Source organism: Ctenopharyngodon idella, chromosome 4, assembly GCF_019924925.1.
Source record: "Ctenopharyngodon idella isolate HZGC_01 chromosome 4, HZGC01, whole genome shotgun sequence".
Lineage (NCBI taxonomy): Eukaryota > Metazoa > Chordata > Actinopteri > Cypriniformes > Xenocyprididae > Ctenopharyngodon > Ctenopharyngodon idella.
The window spans coordinates 279,917-302,010 of NC_067223.1; the positions used below are offsets into that span (position 1 = coordinate 279,917).

Consider the following 22,094-nt stretch of genomic DNA (forward strand, 5'->3'; position numbering starts at 1 on the left):
AAATAAGTGAAAAAGTGAGTGAAAAGTGAGAAAAGTGAGAAAAAGATAAGAGTGAAAAATTGAGTGAGTGAGAGAGTGAATGAATGAATGTATGTATGTATGAATGAATGAATTAATGCATGCAAAGATTAAGTAATTAATGTGTGAATGAATGAGAAAGTAAATGAAGAATAAGTTCAAATGAAGAGTAAATTAATGTATGAGCAAGTGAATAAATGGATGAGTTATTAAATGTGTGAAGATGAATGAGCGAGATAAGTGAATAAGTGAATGTGAGTGATTAAATGAACGTCGGGTAGGTGAATGATTAAAAAAGTGACTGAATGGGTCAGTGAATGACAGTATAAACGAATGAATGGATGAGTGAGTGAGTGAGTGAGTGAGTGAATGAATGAATGTGGGAGTGAGACTATGAACAAGTAGGTGAATGAATGAGTGTATGAATGAAAAGTGAATTTTAAAGTAAAAATGTAGTGAAACAAGTGTGTGTTAGTCTATGAATGATTGATTCAATGAGTTGAAGGGTGAGAGAGTGAATGAATGAGTTTATAGGCAAGTGACTTAATGAATAAGTGAGTGAATAAAGTGATTAATTGTATGGGTGGATAAATTAGTCAAAGTGAGAGAGAGAATGAATTGTGTAACAGTGTGATTGTGAATGTGAGTTCATGACTTGGCATAAGTGAATGAGTGATTCAATGAATGAATGAGGGAATGTAAAGGTTGAGTGATGAATGAGAAAGTAAATGATTGTAGGTTCAAATGAGTGAAGAGTAAATGAATGTGTGTATTAACAAATGAATAAATGAGTGAATGCATATGTTAATGTGAATAAATGAGAAAATAAGTGAATGAATATGAGTGAATGTTGAGTAAGTGAATGATTAAGAGAGTGACTGGATGGGTAAGAGAATGAGAGTATAAAAAAGACAAAAAAGAAAATGAGTGAGTGAGTGAGTGAGTGAGTGAATCAATGAACAATTGTAATAGGTGAGTATATCAGCAAGCAAATTTATGAATGAATAAGTGAATATTTGAGTGATTCATTGTATGGGTGAATAAATGAGTCAGTAATTCAGATATCATTGAGTTTATCATTGAGTCAGTTTATCATTGAGATAACTGAGTCAGTGATTTTAGTTTATCATTGGAAATTTGAGTAAGTTAAAGTCTAACTGAAGTCTAAACACACAGATAGACCCCAAGTGGTGCTCAAGTACTTTCCCTTTTGGCCTCTGACTAGATAAGTGCCCTTTTTGCAAGACGTTTTTTTTTATTTTTTATTTTTTTATATTTTTTTAGTATTTGTTTACATCTGGCCTGTGGCAATGGCATCAATTCTCAATCAATTCTCAGCATGTGCCCAACAACTTATTCTTAACAATTCTGTGAGACTGCATGAACCCCTCCCACTCTCAGACACAGGTGAGCAACATCCACATCTCCTGGACCTGCAATGGTCACAGCTATGGAGCTAGAAATATGACAAAATTATCTGAATTTGAATTGCGTAAATTTGAATTATTGACAAGTGTCATTTAACAGAATTGAATATTAAGTGCCATTTTATATAGATTTGAATTTGAATTTTTTAAACTTGAATCCTGGACATTTGATATTTAACAAAATAGAATTTTTTTATGGCATAATTTTCTACATATGTATTTTTAAACAGCGTATTTTTTGTTCTGAATTCTTAGACTGCAAATATTCATTTCTTAAAAATACAGCTTCAAGTTTTCAACATGAATAACAAATTCCACTGACCATAAATGACGGAGTATTATATAACCTACTGCTGTTGGAAAAAATGTGATCCCGCCGGCACCTCACGCCTACAGTACACACAACAGGCTATCAGTTGGATTGTTAAATTGACATCACAAGCCTGTTCATCAAAATAAAACGCAGTCGACTGGATATATAGCCTATAAAAATTACACTGCTCGAGTTCAGCGTGACCACCGCCTCACTGTGCTGTTATGCCAAGCATATTTTTGCTCACGTGAAGAATGCTATTTTACGAGGACACTGAACAAGAGTGAAGTACAAAAACTTGTTTACTAAGTAAAAGTTTAGCAACCAAATGTTAGCCTACATCTCGAATAATATGGAAACATTTGGATTAGTGCTGAATGAGAGAAAGCCCAACGCCGTTTGTTTCACTTTTAAATAAATTAGTTTTGGCTTTGCATTTAGGCTATATGTTGTTTATAATGAATGCCGCTTTATTTTACAATTTTAGCCTATAGCCTATTACTATAATTGTATAGGGCTATATTTTTTTTCCTATATTTACTCGCGTTATATATTTATAATATGTAGTAGGCCTATTACCTATATAACAAATGGCAACTAAAATAGCCCAAATAATATTTTTTAACATTATACCAAAAGTTAAAGGCCATAATGTGTTTACACAATGAGTAGAGGTTACAATCAAGAGAGCTTTACTTAGTCCATTTTAAATTCTAATTTTTGCCGCCTCTGAAATCGGTTAAATCATATAGCCTACTAGCGAAGTTCAAGTAAATATGCTAGAAAAACGTTACTCATTCAATATGTGCATATATCGCATGGACGGAGAACAACAATTGTCTAAAATGTAATTTATCTGACATAGACACGCACATCTTTAGAGTGAAGATCCATCAAGAAACGGCACCCATTCACTGCGTCTTCATGTACAGTTTTTCTTTTGCGTGCAGAAATCGTTCGCCAGAGATGATAACGTAGGCTAAATTGAATGCCAAATTCAGAAATCACTTGTACACATCGGGCAGGTAATAATAATAATAATAATAATAATAATAAAATTAATAACAAAGATTCTAAATAGGCTAAATAAATGAAAGTGAGCTGGGCAGCGGACCAAATCAGTCTCCCGACCAGCGGGATTTCTCACGCTTCCGATGGCCAGTCTGGGCCTGTGGTCATCCCACAATACAAATGATGTTAAGTTATCCTAAAAAAATATAGGCTACATAAAAACCTGACATTATCCTGATGGGACCAGCTGCACTGTCTGAAGTGAGCAAAGATAACCAGTAGAGCCTGGCTGATCTGACAACTCCACAAGTGAAGAAAATAATTTTACCTTGTGCAGTTTTAAAATGGTTCATTGTTGGTTTAATGGCTCACTGCTTTTTAAGTTATTTTAATTAATTAATTTATTTATTTAGCGGGGCATGGCACTGTCTGCGTGAATATGACAGTCATCCAATTGTGTTTGTGGTGTTTGTTGGAGTTTGGAGTGTGAATTAAGCCTTTAAATGCCTTAATAAGCCTACAATTTGCATGATATTGAGCAGAAATAAATCATGTAATCGTGCCTGTTACACATATCTGAATGATCATTTGTGACGTTCTTGAGCTGAAAACGCCAGCGAGTGAAATAGCCTAACATCCAACTTCGATAACAGAATGCAGCAGAAATATAGTAATTATAGATTTATGTGTGACTGTTATGCATGCTAATCACTTCCATACTAATTATACTTTATACTAAAACAAATAGGCGTAGCAGAGACCCCCAGAGATAAATCTCGCATGCTGAGAATTATTGCTGCTCTGTAATTGGACAAAATGCAACGTTCGACTCTTCCGAGAACCCGGAAGTTGGACCTCTGACCTACTTTCAGTACTATCTGAATTTCTTCGTTTTGAATTTTAGAATATTGAATTTGGTGTTTTGAATTTGTTATTCATGTTGAAAACTTGAAGCTGTATTTTTAAGAAGTAAATATTTGCAGTCTAAGAATTCAGAACAAAAAATACGCTATTTGAAAATATATATGTAGAAAATTATGCCATAAAAAAAAAATCTATTTTGTTAAATATCAAATGTCCAGGATTCAAGTATAAAAAATTTAAATTCAAATCTATATAAAATGGCACTTAATATTCAATTCTGCTAATTGACACTTGTCAATAATTCTAATTTACACAATTCAAATTCAGATAATTTTGTCATATTTTTAGCTCCATAGACAGCCAGATAACGATGGTGTTTGCCCTAACCTTTTGGCACTGTTTTTCACTGCTATGAAATTAAACCACTATTAAAACATCTCACAATACAATCAGCCTAACTTAGGCAATAGCCCTCCGTTAACTTAACAACAAGCAAGCTGTTCTGGTGTTGACGTAAAATAGCATCGTTCAAGGTTAGAAATGCCACCAAAATTAATAAAAATGCTCCCAAAATTTAAGATATGAATTGCCCTTGTATGAGTTATTGTATTTTGTGTTTATAACATAATATAGTTAAGCAATGTCACACAAACAAGAGTGCTCTTCTTGAATATCAGTAAGATTGCAAAATGTGATATTAATTTTATACAACAGTTCGATAAGTTGATAATATGAATTGACAATTTTTAGACACAACATTGTCAATTTTGACAGACCAAACTAAGTGGAAATCTTGCATCTCCCAGCAACACGCTGTTTCTTTCTTGAAAGATTCACTGTTTTTGAACAAATTGGGTGAGTCAATGATTCAATGACCCATTCATAAAGTCAGTGGACACTTGCTTCTTTCATGAATGCATCAAGCGGTTTGAACGAATCGGTTGAATGAATGATTCTATGATTCATTTATTATGATATGCCGCCACCTACTGGCGCTTTTAGTTTCATATATAATATTATTTCATTTTTTCCCAACATCTCATATTTCTATATTCAAAATGTTATATTTAGAACATTAATCTCATAACATTGTAATTGCACTGTAAGAGGATTTTGATAAATAGTAAGACAGATCTTGTTTATACTGATTTCATTTGATAACAGCCTATTGTATAGTGTTAAATAGTGTAATTAATTAAAAGATGATCAACAATCTGTAATTTTACTTTTTTATAAATAATTATAAGAGGAGTGCCCTTTTTATTTCATTTGAGCACCTGCCTCCCAAAATATCTGTACACAGCTCTGAATTGCAAAGCTGAAAGTCTTCAGTGCCACATGATCCTTCAGAAATCATTCTAATATGCTGATTTGGATGTCAAGAAACATTTCTTATTATTATCAATGTTGAAAACAGCTGTACTTAACTCAATTACTTTGTGGAAAGAGGGAAAGTCAGAATCCCAGAAAAAAATAGCTTTTTTTAAGGATTCTTTGATAAATGGAGAAGTTCAAAAGACTAACATTTAATTTAAATATAAATATTTGGTAACATTATAAATGTCTTTACTGTCACTTTTGATCAACTTTTGAATGATAATGTATGTACAGCACATGAATGAGTGAGTACTAGTGAATGGTGGGCAAATAAGTGAATAAATGATCAGAGTGAGTGACTATAAAGAATTGTAATTCTAAACAAAAGCTCTGGAGGATTAAGTGATAGAGAAAATAAGTGATTGAGTGATACTATAATGTGTAATTAAAGAAAATAACTGACAAGTATCATTGATAAAGGTGTGGTGAAACAATGCTGTTAGAATACTGATATGATGAAACTTCATATGAAGTTGTTCATGTGGTTTTAAATGTGATTTAGACTAAATGTGTTCATAAAATTCTACTTATGTGAAGTATTTGAGAGTAGGCCATTAAAATAATTAAAAATAACAGGAAAAAAATAATTCTGAAATCTTATAAAACACCCAAAGTAGGTTAACAACATTCAGTATTATCTTTTAGACAGCTCTCCTCGCCTGTACTTTTGAATTTGGATTACTCTGATAATGAAGGCCAACTGTGTGACATTTAGATTTTCTCTTCAGAAAGACTTGAGTTGAAGGCAAATATTACAATAATCAGGGCCGCCCACGGTGTGTCTATATCTGAGGCCCGTGCCACATTCAGATCTGAAATGGGAGGCTTTACTTCACACAATCAGTGCGAGAGAATGCAAACAGAAAGCAGTGAGTCATGTGATTGTGTAAGCTTTCAGACTTTGTAGAAAGTCCCCTCTTAACAAGGCTGAGAACAGTTGATCGTACTGCCGTACATAGTACGTTTACATAGTAAATCATAGCATGAGAAATAATTCAGAATCTTTTTAAAGTTTGATGAGCATATTCCACAGTACAGTATGCATTTGAGCAAAAAAAATATAAAAAGGGACAAGAAAGACATTCTTACTTGGATCTGATTTGGAAAACGTATCCCTGTCAAGCAGGTTTCTGTAAAAGGAAATTAAACATGAACAATTATAATTATGCATGACAAAACAGAAACTGGCAACATATTTGTGTATGTGTGTGTCTGTGTAAACTGAAGTATTTAGTATTGAGGAATAAATGTAAAAAGAAAAAGAAGTAAAAAGTAAAAGAAGTATTGTGTAGGAATAACTTATAGGAATAATATATTTTTTTTTTACATTCAAAACTCACAGACTACTACACATCTACCAGCTACTTTCTAATTTAATCAAAACTACAACAAAAGCAGTAATTCTTTGAAATATTATTACAATTTAAAATAGACGTTTTTCTATTTAAATGCCATTTATTTCAATACTATTTATATGAATTTTCAGCAGCCATTATATGCTGATTTGGTGCTAACAACCTATAGATAAATAAATATTTAATTTAAATTTAAAAGGCATCAATACTTTTATACTTTAAATCTTCTTTACTGAGCATAAACTGAACAAGTGTCATCACAACAGCTTGTTCATGATTGAAATAATAAAATAGAGCATAACAATTGCCGTTCTGTTACATCTGACCCCAGTCTCTCTTCCAGAGTCACTTTAATAGCAAATAGAAGGCATGTCTTGACCTTCACAAACTAATAAGGACATACTAACGAAAAGTGACAGCCAAAAAACACCTGGTTAACTGCAGAATGAACCACCACAATAAGACCAGGAGCATATACAATAAATGTTCAATGACATCACAGCCATGACCTCATTAACATATAACCACCCCCATTTACTTATACAGTATTCATGAGCTTGGCCTACCTCTGATGATAGACAGGGTGAAGTAACAGAATTGCAGAATTTAGTAGAACATTACAAAGGTCATTTACATATAGAAGTTTTAAAGGTACAGGATCCTATTTAGAGAGACTAGAAAATGACTGTTTTTGGTGCACAAAATCTTGACTAGCATTATACGTGGACACTGAAAAAAATGGTGCAGAATATGGATGTTTTAAGGTAGATGTTCAAGGTAAACTTGGCAGGTGCAGCAGGGAAAAGATGAAGTTCCGCATCTGGGCTTTAGTAACTGTGCATTAGTGCAGGTTGTGAGGTAAATTATTGTGTCAGTGGTGGGTTCTGAAAGTCTGCCCTGTCCTCTCTGATAAAATCTTGAGTTTTTCTGTTCCAAGTGGATGAAGGGATTTGTGCTGAGGGACTGGAAATAAAGTCTTTCTGATCTAGAGCTTACACACAGCCGTTCCATTATGAGGACATGCTTAGTATATCCCTTGACAACCAGAACAAATCCCTGGGATTGTCCAGGACTTCCATTTAGTGTCTTATGTACTCCCCCTTTCACCTGTTCTCTTTCCTAAAGGAAAATTCCAGATTGCTGTCCATATGCATGAAAACATCGGTGGTGTTTATGGACAACCAGAAAATATATTTACAGTAAATATACTTTTAACGGAATTTTAGCAGGCAAGCGTGCAATAAACATGCATGTGATAGTGCGATAGAATCGCTTACCAATCCTGTTTGTGTACAGTTATCTTTGTCAGTCTTGTCAATGCCACGCAAAAACCTGGTTACTTTCAAATGAAAGGAAGTCACATTAAGACTTCTTTGAAAAACACTTCCTCTCTTATTTGAGTATAACAACAGAGGAAATTACATAAGTCTCATCTATCTATTCATCTCCTATTTATGGTTTTCTTTTGGAACTGTGAGGTTTAGTTGTTTATTTATTTTTAACAGGTTTTATGGATGACATTTCCAGGTCAATTTTGTATGTTGTATTGGCATTAAACTGTGGAACCCAACAGAATACAATGCTTAAAAAATAAAATAAAAATAAAATAAATAAATAAAACAATAAAATAAAACAAATTAAATTAAAATAAAAAATCTTACATCACATACTATCCGTAAAAGCACTGGCATTCTGGCTTTCCTAATGGCATACTACTGTACCATATTATTCCTTGTATTTTATATGCGTGGTTAGAAAAAAACACATTTCTGTATGCATTGAATAATCATAGAACCATCTGCATATGCCAAACTTTGCTGTATAAAGTCAGAGAACAATATATATGCACTAGAGAAACAATCATTCTTTAGAATTTTGTCTTTGAACTTCCGTTTTTGCTGTAGCTCTGTATATTTCAATGGCATCGCTGTCAAAGAGTAATTAGCTGGTGAAGTGGATTTACTTATTGTAGAGTTAATGAAAGTTATCATGAGCATTGTAATGTTTGAAGCGGATGTTGGGAAGATTTTAAAACGAGAGGTTCATTCATAAATCTGTAAGATCTAACCTACATGCTGTTGGAAATACAAACTGGAACACACAGAACATAATGAGCGCAGCACTAAGAAGGGGCAGGGCTTCATAAGGTCTATATTCCTCAATGCAAAGACTGCAATTTTTGCAAAGACCTACATGATTTTTAAAATCGTTTCCTTGTTTCATCTGATTGGACTGCCAAGACACTTGTAATTGGATTAAAATATTAAATTTACCTTTCTGAGATGACAACAGGAGACCACTTTCTGAATTAAACATGATGTGGTAGGGTGACAACAACATACTGCTGTCTGAAACATTTATAATGGCATATTGCATATGAATATGAATTATATATATCATGTTAAACTAAACAAATTAGAAATATAAAAATATAAACTATAAATTTCACATTACTATTTTAAATCCTGCTAGGCTTCTATTGTAAGTGTAACACTGTTTTAACACTTTCTTGCTCATTTTTACATCTCAGAGATGCAGTAAATAGATACATTAAATTGAAAGGAACCTAGAATGCTCCTTTTAATTTGTGATTCCGGGCAGCTGCACACATGGGGTTACATCACGCTGGGTTTCCAATGCTTGCAGGGTCCAGCGCGCTCGATAAGGGCTTCCACCTGACATGCTAATAAAATTGACACATGCTTCAAGGAGTTTTCAGTGGAAAGGATGATAAATGCATAAAAACAGCTCTTTCTCTCAGCTGTAATTTCCAGTGGGTGGGTGAATGTTCCTGGCAAGCTGACGAAGGGGAAAGACCTCAAGGACAAGGCAGCGAGAGAGAGACAGACGGGCAAAGAGAAGGAGAGGGGGAGACAGGAAGACAGTGAAGGGGGGAAACGGAGAGAAATACAGATACACTGAGGAGTATCTGCTGATAGCTCTGATTATTTGCACACACTGGCCCTCATTTATCAAACGATCATACGCCAGAAAACGTATGCTCGTTTCCAAGCAAAATTTGGCATTTATCAATATGAGCATGAGCGGTGACTACGATCAAATCTCATGTCAGGTATCAGCTCGTGTATGCATGTTTTTGAGTCAGCAGGAACTTGCGTGCAGCATAGTAAATCTGGTGGAGAATTGTTATGAGAACATTTAGATTATTTTCCTGACCGACAATCACTCACTAACCAATCAAACGACATGGTTAAAATGTCAAGTTAAAATTAAATTAGAATAGATACGTGTCTTAAAATACCACAAATGTTTTTTTTCTTTCCAGGGATTTCTATTTGCATGCGCAAATGGCAACATCAACAGAACATAAGGATTCACACATCATGCACCTGCAATGCAGAGAAAAACAGAATAATATACAAGGAATAAAATAATAGGACTACACAAAATAAATTTCACTGAAATAATTAACAGATTATTAACAAAACAAAAGAGAAAAACTGTGCATCAAGTAGGGCTAGTACAGGCTACGCTCATTTGACGCGTTATATTCGTTATTGTATAAAAATATTTATCTTTATTTTATTAAATCCAATTGATCGCGCAGGCGCCTCACTCACACACGCAGACGCCATTTATCAGCAAACTAAAATGCTGAGAAAGTTAACACTCCTCAGTTTAATGGTCCACAATAGGAGTACATCTGTACCAGTCGGCACGCGCAATGCCCAACCAAACATATTTTTGCGCATGTTAAGGATGATGTTTTATGTGGATATTGAAACAAGAGTGAAATACAAAGCCTTAGTTTACATAATGAACAGTAGTTCAGCAACCAATAAATGTTACATCGCGAAAATGGAAACGTTTGAATTCTTCCCGAATGAGAGAGGTAGGCTGTGAGCTGTAAATAAATTCATTTTTGCTTTATAATGAATGCCACTAGCCTAATTGGTTTCAATTTATAATTTAATATATAATTTTATATCTACTTATTTTTCGTTCTTCTGTTCTTAATAAAATAAATTTAAAGGATTTTCTGTGGAGTGAGGATCAAGGGGTACCCAAGTTTATACAGTGCCACTTGAAAGTTTGTGAACCCCTTGCAGAATCTGTGAAAAATTAACAAAATAAAAGAGATAATACAAAATGCATGTTATTTTTTATTTACTACTGTCCTGATTAAGATATTTTACATAAAAGATGTTTACATATAATTCACAAGACAAAAAAATAGCTGAATTTATTAAAATGACCCCAAACAAAAAATTTTCACATTTTCACAGATTCTGCAAGGGGTTCACAAACTTTCAAGTGGCACTGTATATGTTAATAATGTTTGCAAGTATTTCGTTTTATTTACTGGTATTTTTATTTAAATAAATTTTATTGTTTGCAATTACAAGGTTGAGCGGTGTTTTTAGAGTAATATAAATTTATTTAAATATAATCATGCGGTTACTTCCTCTTTATGGCCGGGTTACGTTTCTCTGTGTCGTAAACTATAGGGCGAGGCTTCTAAAATTTTGGCCGTGATATTTAAATGACAGTTTTCAGCCGCCACATTTATCAACACCCGTTCATTTGTGCGACAGAATTGGCCGCATATGAAAGTTTACTGAATCACACGTGAGCGTTGTCGTAAGCGGATTTTTTCGTTCGAATGTACGCTCGTTTCTACGTTCATTTGATAAATGAGGGCCACTGTCACTGAACGCAATATGCACTGCGTAATTCCCAAACTTGTATTATAGCATAGCTTTCCATCATTTGATTTTGATCATTATTTGAAAAATGCCTTTTGTCATGATCTGAATTATAGTCCTATATAAAAAAATATAGCTGATCAAGTGTAGTCTATAAATAACTTTCATATAGTAAAATGGCTTGATAGTGCCACCTACAAAATTTAAATTTCTTAAATTTCAATCCCTTCGCGCTATGTTTCATGTACAAGTATGAAATTCGGTAGACACATATAACAGCCCAATACTTACAAAAAAAGTCCCTGGGAGCAAAATCTGAAAACCCAACAGGAAGTGAGATATGTTGAATTTCCTCTGCAAAATTTTTGCAGTTTTTGCCATTTCCAGACGTTGTACTTTAACAAACTCTTACTAGAGATTTAATCAGATAAACATCATATTTGGTCAGTCTAATCTAGGGCTGGGCGGTATATCGAGTTTGTACGATATACCGATATATTTTTAATATACGATATGGAATGAGGCGATACCGTTTATATCGATATACAGTAGTTTTATACCAGCGCATCTGAAAAACAGCGGTGGACGTCGCAGAGTGCTGCTGCGGGGGAAATGCATAATACAATTTGGCTTAAACATGAGACATGCTTATTATTAAGGGCTTTAAAAATAACTCGTAAGATTAAGATATAGTTAACACGTAGGCCTATCGTTTAAAGCGGCTTGCCTCGTCAGATACTCTGACAGATTCATGTGCTGACAGAAATTTGCGCTGTTTAATGCTTTTGTGATGTGGTGTTTTCCTAAGCGCATAACTTACATTTCACAGGTATATTCTCCATCTGTAAATGTTAGAAAATCATATAAATATTTCCATTTTGCTGTCAGGAGTCGACAAGCCTTCTGCTAGCGAATCTCATTCTCCCCTAAACTTCATAGACTTCCGTGAACGAGCGCCGAGAATGGGATCACCATCATTCTGACTAAAATATACATTTTGATAAAATGTTTGTTGTTGAACAATAAATGTGCCATATGTAGAATTTGAAACTTACAAGTAAGTGTATTTTTATGATAGCATAACTATATATACCTAAATATATATAAATACATAAATATAGCTAATTAGTCTGTGCTTTTTTTTTTTTTAATTTTTAGTCTAGTGAATTTAACTTCTGCTTTAAAAAGCATTATTTTTATTTTTAGATTGTAATGTTACAATGTTAGAATGTAAAGTAATTTTCTCTTTTTTTGCACATACTGTAGGCCTATTAGTGTGCCAGACTACATGGTTACATTTACTCTATTTGTATGAATAGCTTTCAATATAAACACTGTTTGTAGGACAACATTAGGCAGAATGTTAAATTAAGATTTTTAAAAAGTAAATACAGATTTTTTTTTTTTCTAAATCCAAATAGAAAAATGTAGAAAATACAGAGATATATACCGTATATCGCCATTTAGCCAAAAAATACCGAGATATGACTTTTTGGCCATATCGCTCAGCCCTAGTCTAATCTAAAGGCCTTTGCGACATTGAATTGCGAAGATCTTGAGTTTTCGCTGAAGGGTGTGTCCGTGGCGGCCTGACAAAATTCAATGTTTCGCCATGAAACAGGAAGCTGTTGTAACTCGGGCATACAACGTCCGATCTGCCCCAAACTTCACATGTTTTATTAGAGTCCTGGCCTAAAGACATCTACATGCCAATATTCAGTTACAGTCATAGCACCACCTGCGGGCAACAGGAAATGTCTTGTTTTACACTGTGATTAACTCCTCATTGAGATTTAACCAGATCAATATTTGACAATGTCTTCACATGTTTGAGAAGAGTCCTGCCCTGAACACATCTACATGACCATATTCTGTTATAGTAATAGCGCCACCCACTGGCAACAGGAAGTGATGTGTTTAACACTGTGATGCACTACTAGCAGCATACTTAAATATGCAATTGAGTGCCAAACATGCTACAAACATTCTAAAACAGTGGTCTCAAACTGCCGGCCCACGGGCCATTTACGCCCCCCACCCCCCTCCCCTCCCCTGCCCTCCACCCGGCCCGCACCTGATCTCAAAAATAAAACATAATCCGGCCCACTAAATTATTATTATGATTCTCTAGTTGTCTCATACCATATTCAATATGCAAAGAAAAAGTCGCTAATCTAAGGGGCCATTCACATATTGCATCACATAAGCGGCCGCGCCACTTTCTCCTTCTTTCCAAAGGGCTTTCGCTCCTGTGGCGTCTGTCGTTGCTATGCAACCATGAACTGCGCTCTCCATGATGACGAGGAAGTTTCAGCAAAAGAAAAATTGATTTCTTGTCCTTGCATTAGCTCTACTACTAGATATATTTATGGAGATGAGAAATAAAAACCCGCCCTGTACAGCTATGATCAGCTGTTTGGCTGAGCTTTCATGTTGTTAAGGAAAGGCCGAAGCTCATCAGTTGGTCCTTGTCACATGACCTGCGGTGTACTTGCAGCATTCTGAAAAGTTGAAATGTTTTCATCTCGCCGCGGCATAGGCGCGCCTAGAAAAAACGAGCGCACCGCACTGCATGCGCGTCACGACCGTGTCACTTCTATTATGAGCATGCTTGCCTAAATTACAGTAAAAGCACTCACGCAAGTTGCGAGCATCGATTTAAACCACCGAAATGCGTCCACTGCTACCAATAAACATTACCGATGCTCAAACGGCATCTTGGACAAATGTGGCTCAGCTGTATGAGCAGAAGCGCTGCCAGGTGTCTGGCAAGAAATAGAATAGTGTACAAATGTATTCAGGGATTGCATTTGTTCAGTACAGTGTTGTTCAGTGCAAGATCTTATAATTTTGATGTTATTTAAGCTAAAATAAAGTAAGGAAAAATATTTGCTGTTAAAAACTAATACTGTATGTAACAATGATAGAGACACTGCTGTTTACATTTTTTGTTAATTATGGCAAAAATATTTTAGTAATGAAATTTGAAGTAAATGAGAAATAATGCAAAGGAATTTTGCGCTTTCTTGTGCTTGAATGTTAAAATGGCCCTCCAATGTGGTGTCAATCACAAAAACGGCCCCCAGCCAATTTGAGTTTGAGACCCCATTCTAAAACATGCTAGCAACACTTAGCTGAGTGCTAAAGCATGCTATTATTGTCATGAAACAGGAAGTTGTTGTAACTCAAGCATGCAATGTCCAATCTGCCTTAAATTTCTGTTTGATAAGTGCCCTGGCCTGAAGACATCTACACACCAAAATTTAGTTATAGTCATGTCGCCACCAGCTGTTAGCAGGTATATATATTTATATACTTAAATGCATATTGCCAACCGTGCTCCGTTTTCCTAAAGCCACCGGGTGGTGATGACATGGGTGCAAGGGCCCTTTCATCGCTGCTTGCAGCTTTAATTTTGTTTGTTTTTATTGCTGAAGTAACAGTGTTAAACTTTCTTCACTTGTGTCTGCAATCCAGAATAGCATAACAGCTGAAAAGTTTGTTTGAGCTTCCCTCTACTGTACAGGCATGATTTTGCATTTTCTTCAGCCTGAGGTTTATTCATTTCACTTTTAATGTGAAAGGGACTTTACATTTGCCAAAAATAGAAGTTTTGTTTGTTTGTTTTTGTTGTTGTTATTATTAAAAACAACACATTACTTTCCACAAAAATTAACTAAGTAAGCAATTAGTTACATTTTTTAATAGAGTAATGCAATATTGTAATGCATTTCTTTTAAAAGTAACTTTCCCCAACACTGGTTATTAATGAATAGACTTAAATACTCACAGGGTAGCATTAGCTTCTAGTTAAACCGCATAGCAGTTGGTTAATAAGGCACAGGTTTTGTGTTGAAATACTGCATATACGAAACTGTCGCAACCATTTAGTGAATTTGCCCTAGAGGGACGTGTCTTCACCAAATAAACTGCGATAGATTGAGTGACACTGCTAAAGGTTTCTAACCCCGAAGTACACGGGTGGCATCAAAAGTGCAGCGTGAACTCCAGTCAGAGTGTAAATAACAGGGCAAGAGGGAGTAGGAGGATAATAGAGCTCTCTGTGCAACCGTCATCTATTTCATCCGCTGACAGGATACAGACAGATGCAGCCCCTCGGAGCTAGAGTGAGGGGTGCCAGAGTGAGAGACATCAAAGCTGGAAGTGAAAGCGCGGGTGAGATGTTACTTGTCACATGTTAGGAATCCCTGTGTAAAAAGCACAGAGGAAAACGTGACATTCCCGGCAGTTCACACCCACCCACTCTCCCTCTCTCCCAGAAAACATCCAGGCTGTCTCCCTTAATAAGCACCAAATGTTCAGACTGTGCAGTCTGTATGTCTTCAACAAGATCAGAGGTTTAAGCCAACATTGTACATCATAACAGCCAGAAATAAATACATCATTGTCCCTGGGCCTTTATTTTCTTGTGTCAGACCACTGACAATGGCTTTACCTTTTTTTTTTTTTTTAAATTACAACATGTTATAGACTCGTATATCAGCCTGCAAATAAAACAAATAAAAAAATTGAATTTCTATTAAATATGTAATATGTAACATGCTCTTTTATGCCAACAGTTGGTTTCATATATATCCTGGATATTGGTATACCTGCACTGTCCATTTTGAAACAACAAAATTCAAATTTATTTAATCTTTAAGTAATGTGAAAGAAAACATATTTGGCTTGCTGTCCAAGCTTTAAATACCACTACTTAATAATGAAGCTACAAATAAATTAATAGAAATTGGAGGTGTTGATAGGATGTTAGAATAATTCCGCCCAAGTTCCTCTCAAATCTTTGTATAGAACTCCATTGATCAAACCTTCATCTCAATAATAATCAATGTGTTGAACATGATTTTAAGTAGGGCATCTTCCTGAATCAGCATCGTTGTGTCAACCAGCGAAAATACAACTGGACCCAAATCCATTCTCAAATTCTCATTGGTTAAAGCATGCCTACATCAGTCTGTTGGTGCTAAAGTGAAACATTTGTTATCTTTTGTCACATTAAATATTTTTCATCCTTGAACCACAATTCCCATTAAATTCAATTGATTTGCCAGCGTTCTGACACATTTCATTTGACAATATTTTCAAAATTGTTTTACATTTCAGTTTGTTGTAGTTAATTTCAGCAATGATTTTGATAGTTTTTTGTGGATATATTTATTTATTTCATTTTTATATGTTTTAGTTTAATAATTATAGTTAAGAAATGAATTGAAGAATGAACTGAACATTGCCAGAGTATGAAGCAAGCAAGGCCTCTGTATTTAGGCAGAAATGTTTCATGATTGTCATAAAAACGGTAAAGTTTGAAAGTTTAAGACATTAAGATAACATGGTTTTAGTTTACAATAATGACCCTGTTAAGTGCCTTAAGGTGCCTTAAACAACATTCTTTTCATTTCCGTCTGGTTTTGGTAGTTACAGTAAGGTTAGGGTGTGGAACATATCTGACTACTTTGTTTCTTTGAAAGGAATGTTGTTCCAGGAAAAACAAAAGATGTTGATCCAAGAACACGTTTTTCATTTTCAGTTTTGTTTCAGCCTGGTAGGAAGATCCTTTCCTTTGGCATATGTTGATGTAAATATAATCTAGTGGATTTAGTGTTGGTCAACTGGGACGGCCATCATGCTTTAATCACCGCAGTGGCCACGCAGCAGTCAGACTCGCTGAGAGCGCCGGGGGAATCGGTTCGTCAGATGTACAGCTGTTTGAATACCCAGAGAGAAGCAGGGACTTTTAATTAAAGAACAGTCACAGTACAGTGGACCCGTTACACTTTCCTGCCATGTCATTTTACAGGGGTGCGACAGAGGAACTAAGGAAGTGTGACAAAGGATTATATGATTACACAAAGGTAGAGCAAAACAAGAGCAGAGAGGGGCAAGGGAAGCGGGATGTGTAAATATGACACCAATTTTCAAAGAAATAGCTTTTCTGAAGTTATGAACACAAAGGTAACAGCTCAGAGAGGAAGGTTTTTTCTTCCATTCATAGTTGTGTCTAACTGCAAATAGCAGCTAAAATGACTGGAAACTTGCTGAAAAAAACACTGGGCACTGATTGCTTAATATTTGTAATTAATTATACAAGCTCAATAACAAAATAAACATGGCCCAGTCATTAACCTGCATAGGATGTTCAAAAAAAAAAAAGAAAAAACACCCCCAAAATAAATACAGACATGATAACCAATATGTAGACCAGATGTAAAAAGAAATATAATTTCAGCTGAAATAAGCCCCACATTTAATATATATATTTTTTTAAATAATTAAGAAGGTTAAAGGCCTTTTAAATAATTTTATCAGTCAGTTTCTCTGATTCCCAGATCTGATCTGGACATGTTCCTACATTTTTGGATTATGGTTATGATTAGGGCTGGAGTTGGATTTTGAACAACATTCAAGCAATCTTTTCTCTCTGATTTCAAGGATAGGTTAGGGTTAGGTGACTTACGATGTTTGACAGGAATGTGGTTCCAGGACCAACCAAGGATGTTGATCTATTAATATGTCCTGCTAAATCACATTGTGCAAGAAGGACAGGCCTCTGTGCACCATTCATTCGAGATGCTGCAAAAGACATGAGCGCAATGGTCAAACACGTCTGTAGGAACTGAGATCGAACCAGTCACAAATGATTCTTTCAAACTGATCAAGAAGCAGAAATCCATATAAATTCCAAATAAGGTGATCTTTCATTTGGGGTGCCATTCAGTCTAGAAACCCCGAGCTAAGTATTTTATGGCCATGCACGCTTGTAAAAGATGATCCTAGCTAAAGGAAGAACATTGTCAACATTAGGCAGTTAACCCAAGACTAATGGTCGAAAAGACGACACGTTGCGACTTGCATGAGGAAAAGGGCTCGGTTACGACTGTAATCTTGGTTCCCTGAAGAGAGAACGAGACGCTGCGTTGAGATTGATGCTATGGGAACGCTCTGCGTGGTTGCGTCATTAAGCACATGTGAAATCAGTCCAATGGCATAGACGGGTGACGTCATTACCAGAAAGCTATAAAGCACACCCAGACCAAACAATGTCAGCTTCTGATAGGCCGAAGGAAGTTGATCACAGGCATGCCGGAAGCATGGAGGGCGACACAGCATCTCGTTCAGTCTTCAGTGAACCGAGGTTACAGTCATAACCGAGGCGTTATAGAAGTTGGAAAGTAAATAAACTTACATTCAATTTGAGCAGTTCAGGAATAGCCATCAAAGATTACAATTTAGTAAATTTATGCTATATAATGTCTGTGGTGCAGTTGGTAATTCGGTCAGGAAATTATGCATTGCATGTAAATGTATTACTATTTTCATGTAAATGTATTTCATTTCTCTACGACAGGAGGAGAAGGAACTGAGACCTACGGTCCGTGTTTCCTTAAAAATAACCATACAAAGAGTAGTGTGATCCTATTATGGTACTTTGATGAATATACCACTGTACTGAATAAATACATACCACATTTAAGTACCATTAAATTTACATTGTACTCTAGGATTTTTCAAATATATATCCAAAAAATAATTCAGTTTTATATGTAGTGTATGGCACTTGTCATAATAAATATCATTTAAAAGCACCTTTGCAGAAAAGACTAAGGCTAAATGCCCCACAACAACAAAAAAGAGAAGAAAAATCTTGTAAGGAACCAGACTCAGCTGGGGAGACCATGCTCTTCTGGCAAGGCACACGTTGTAGCAAATGAACATATTCCTATTATTATCTAGTTATTACATGCATTTATTATTACATTAATATTATGATGCATTCATAGAGTTTTTATTTGTTTGTTTGATTGATTGATTGATTGTTTTAAACTAAATAGCCATTATACTTTTTAATTCATATTTGCCTTTAAGTGCCTTGGAATATGGATCCCTTATTCAAAAAGCACCTGGAGGAATAATTTTACACCCAAACACTCTTTTCTTGACTAGATAATAAATGAGATAATGCAAAGTAGGTACACTTTGGTACTGGTTTGTTGTGACTTTTCTCAGGTGGAGGGTCAATCAACTCTAGTGTAAGGCTAAGGAAATGCACTTCCCCTTTAAAAAAAAATAAAATTTAAAATTTAAATAGATTTCCTCGGTGGTGGAAAGAGTATTAAAAAAAAATGTGCTTAAGTAAAAGTATTACTACCTAAGAAATAATTTACTTGAGTACTAAAAAATAATACGACTCAAGTATGAGTAAATAAGTACTTTGCTGAAAAAAGCACTTTAGTATTATTTTTCTATTTTTCTATTAAACCTCTAACAAAATCACACCGGTACATACAAATCTGTGTTTGTGCTGCGCTGAGCCAGAAAGAGTAGTTGTCATGTACAGTTTAGGTATCAAACAGCTTCAGAAACAGTCCTTTCAACCACTCAGTACCATCATTTCTGTGATACAAATATTAAAATTATCTCAGAAGTACTGGGGAAAAAGTTTAGTTTGTATATAAAAACTACAGTTGAGATCAAAATAGAGTAAATCACCTTTTGAATGCAACTTGTATCGATTACATTGTTACACCACTAGGTGGCGACAAGTGACAGTTAAATGTATTTGTTATTGAACATTTGTCATTGAATGATCTATTCAAGAGATAACGCTAAATCATCCAGTAATACAGTGAAATATATATGAGATAGTTATTGAATTATTCATTCAAACCGATTAAAAAAAAAAAAAAATTCAAATGAACCATTTTAAATAGACTGAATCAATAAACATTTTGTTAGAACCTCTAGTAATGTACATTTTTTGTTTAGCTGTCTGTTAAATCGTGTATCATGAATCGTGCAGCGATTACTCTGTATAGTATAATACATTTTCAAACACGACTGACGATTTTGGAGCATGGTTAATTTTCTATTCTGAAGAAAATTATATTAATCTCATAAATTGTCTTGTCATGTTTGATGCTATGCTAAACAAATGTACTAGCCGATTGTTTTATTACTAATTTTAAAAAGTCTACTTAAGCTCACTTGAATATTTTTAAGAAGGGCAAAAGCAAAGAAAGGTAAGTGAAAGGTTTGATTAAAGAATAAGGGGTTGAAACGAACAGAATTAAAAAAATAAAGTGGGGTTAACATGTTAAATAAAATGCTCTTTTTTCATTCTGAAAATGTGCCGGGAGTCCACCGTTGCTATAGTAACAAACTATATTTTTACGTGCACCTGATTGACAGATAAACCGTGGGCTCTTATTTCAGTTATTGTTAATATTGATGTTATTTCAGCTTCGTACATTTAGTTTAACTGCAAGGGCAAGTTTTGAAATTCAACTGAAGTATGTGCATGCATTTTAGACACTTACATTGTTCTTGCTCCGTCCACGCAATAACTGCGTATGAGCCGAGTTTACTATTTACCTCTCAGTACTCTGGTACTATCAGTGGTATGACCTATTTCAGGTGCGGCCAATTGAAAGCCAGAATATGAACATAGCTCACTTACATTCACTAAAATATTGAAACGTTAGCGATACTGATTCAAAACGCCATTGTCAGTGTTTGAACGTCAAAGCACGGTTTGAACACCACGCCCCCCAGCTGAACTGGAAGTTTTGATTGATTCATCACCCGAGTCAGGCCTGTCTGTGATTGGCTGAAGCGGAGAGCTCCACCGCGGTAGTTTGAAAAGTGCCAGCTAGCCATGTTGCTCGGTAAAGACTAGAAGGGATACAGCTGCGGACACTGGTCGTGCGCAAAATTAATATTGGGTTACTGTATTTGTATTATTGTAGGGGTAGGTTTAGGGTTGGGGTAGGCGTAGTCGTTAATAAAACACAATCTGATAAGTAGCAAAAATTAATTTACTGTTATTTTATTGTGAAATTTTGCCTCACTTCCGGCCGTTGCTGTATCCCTTCTGCACCTTTCAAAGTACTTTGTACTTTTGGTGAAAAATAAATGTAGCGAAGTTGAACACTTTATTTTTATTCAACTCAAGTAAAAGTAAAAGTACCAGAATTTCATTGTACTCAAGAAAGTAGGAAAAAATTAAAAAATGTACTCAAGTACTGTAACGAAAGTATTTGTAATTAGTTACTTTCCACCTCTGCTTGAAATAGCTTCAAATTACGAGGTGCCGCACGACCTATACATCCAAGCATAAATGTTCCTCATACATTATTTCTTATTAAAGCATCTACGTTTACAAACCACTCTTAATTTTAACAGAAAAGCAAAAAAAAAAAAAAAAAAGCATGCAAAGAGCACTCCCTTAATAATCACTAAAAAGCTGTCACTCATTTTAGTTCATTACGATCTCACAAAGTTTCAATATAATCAATGAAGCTAACTGTACAACGATAATGTCTACACTTTGTTTGTTATAATGAGAGGATTTGGTGGTGTGCAGAACTCAGAATCGACTCACTGCTAAAAAACGCACTTTTTTTCAGTGCTTACTTAAACGCCTCTGACTGCCCATTGCATTCAAGAAATCAACATATGTTTGTGATTGACTACATTTCACATCGCTGTAAATAGAAACCTTTAACGTTCTCCAGAGAGCAAACACAGATGCGCACTGGATCGTTTGCCTAAATCTGTTTTGCCAATATGCTATTATTACGGAGAAAACTGATCCTAGACCAGCATTTATGGGCAGCTTTTCCCTCTAAACACAATCAGAAGCAGCAGCAGTCAGTGGTTTGAGTAATAAAATTTTACGCTAGTCTCAAGTTTGTGACCAGGAAAAGACTAAGCTTTGCCCAGCCTTACACACGTTCTGCCTATGACTTTTCTACTAACAAAATTCTGACAATATCTGAAGCAGCATGTCACCTTTTTTAAATCAACATGTTTGTAATTTTGAAGGCTACAGTTAAGCTTCATTATACAACTGTATATTTCACAGAATGTATTTCTGCCTACATGCCATCAATGATGATAAGTTCTGCTAACTGGAGGGGAAAAAATTGCCAACAGAGTCTGACTTGCCAATAATAAATATCAATATATAAATATATAAAATCAATGGTAATTGAGACAGTTACAAAAAAGAAGGTGTCAAAAAAAGTATTTTGCATTATACCTA

The 22,094-nt window shown here is 35.0% G+C and overlaps 1 protein-coding gene across 3 annotated transcripts in view; it reads right to left on the minus strand.

Moving 5' to 3' along the window:
- LOC127511505 (copine-8) overlaps positions 1-22,094 on the minus strand; it is a 174,512-nt gene that overhangs the window by 127,513 nt on the left and 24,905 nt on the right. For 2 of the 3 annotated variants that reach the window (XM_051892342.1, XM_051892341.1), the window contains exon 2: positions 6,100-6,140. In XM_051892342.1, coding sequence (XP_051748302.1) covers positions 6,100-6,140 — 41 coding nt within the window. Of the gene's footprint in view, positions 1-6,099; positions 6,141-17,507; positions 17,624-22,094 lie in introns of all 3 variants that reach the window. The other variant, XM_051892343.1, reaches the window with a different exon arrangement.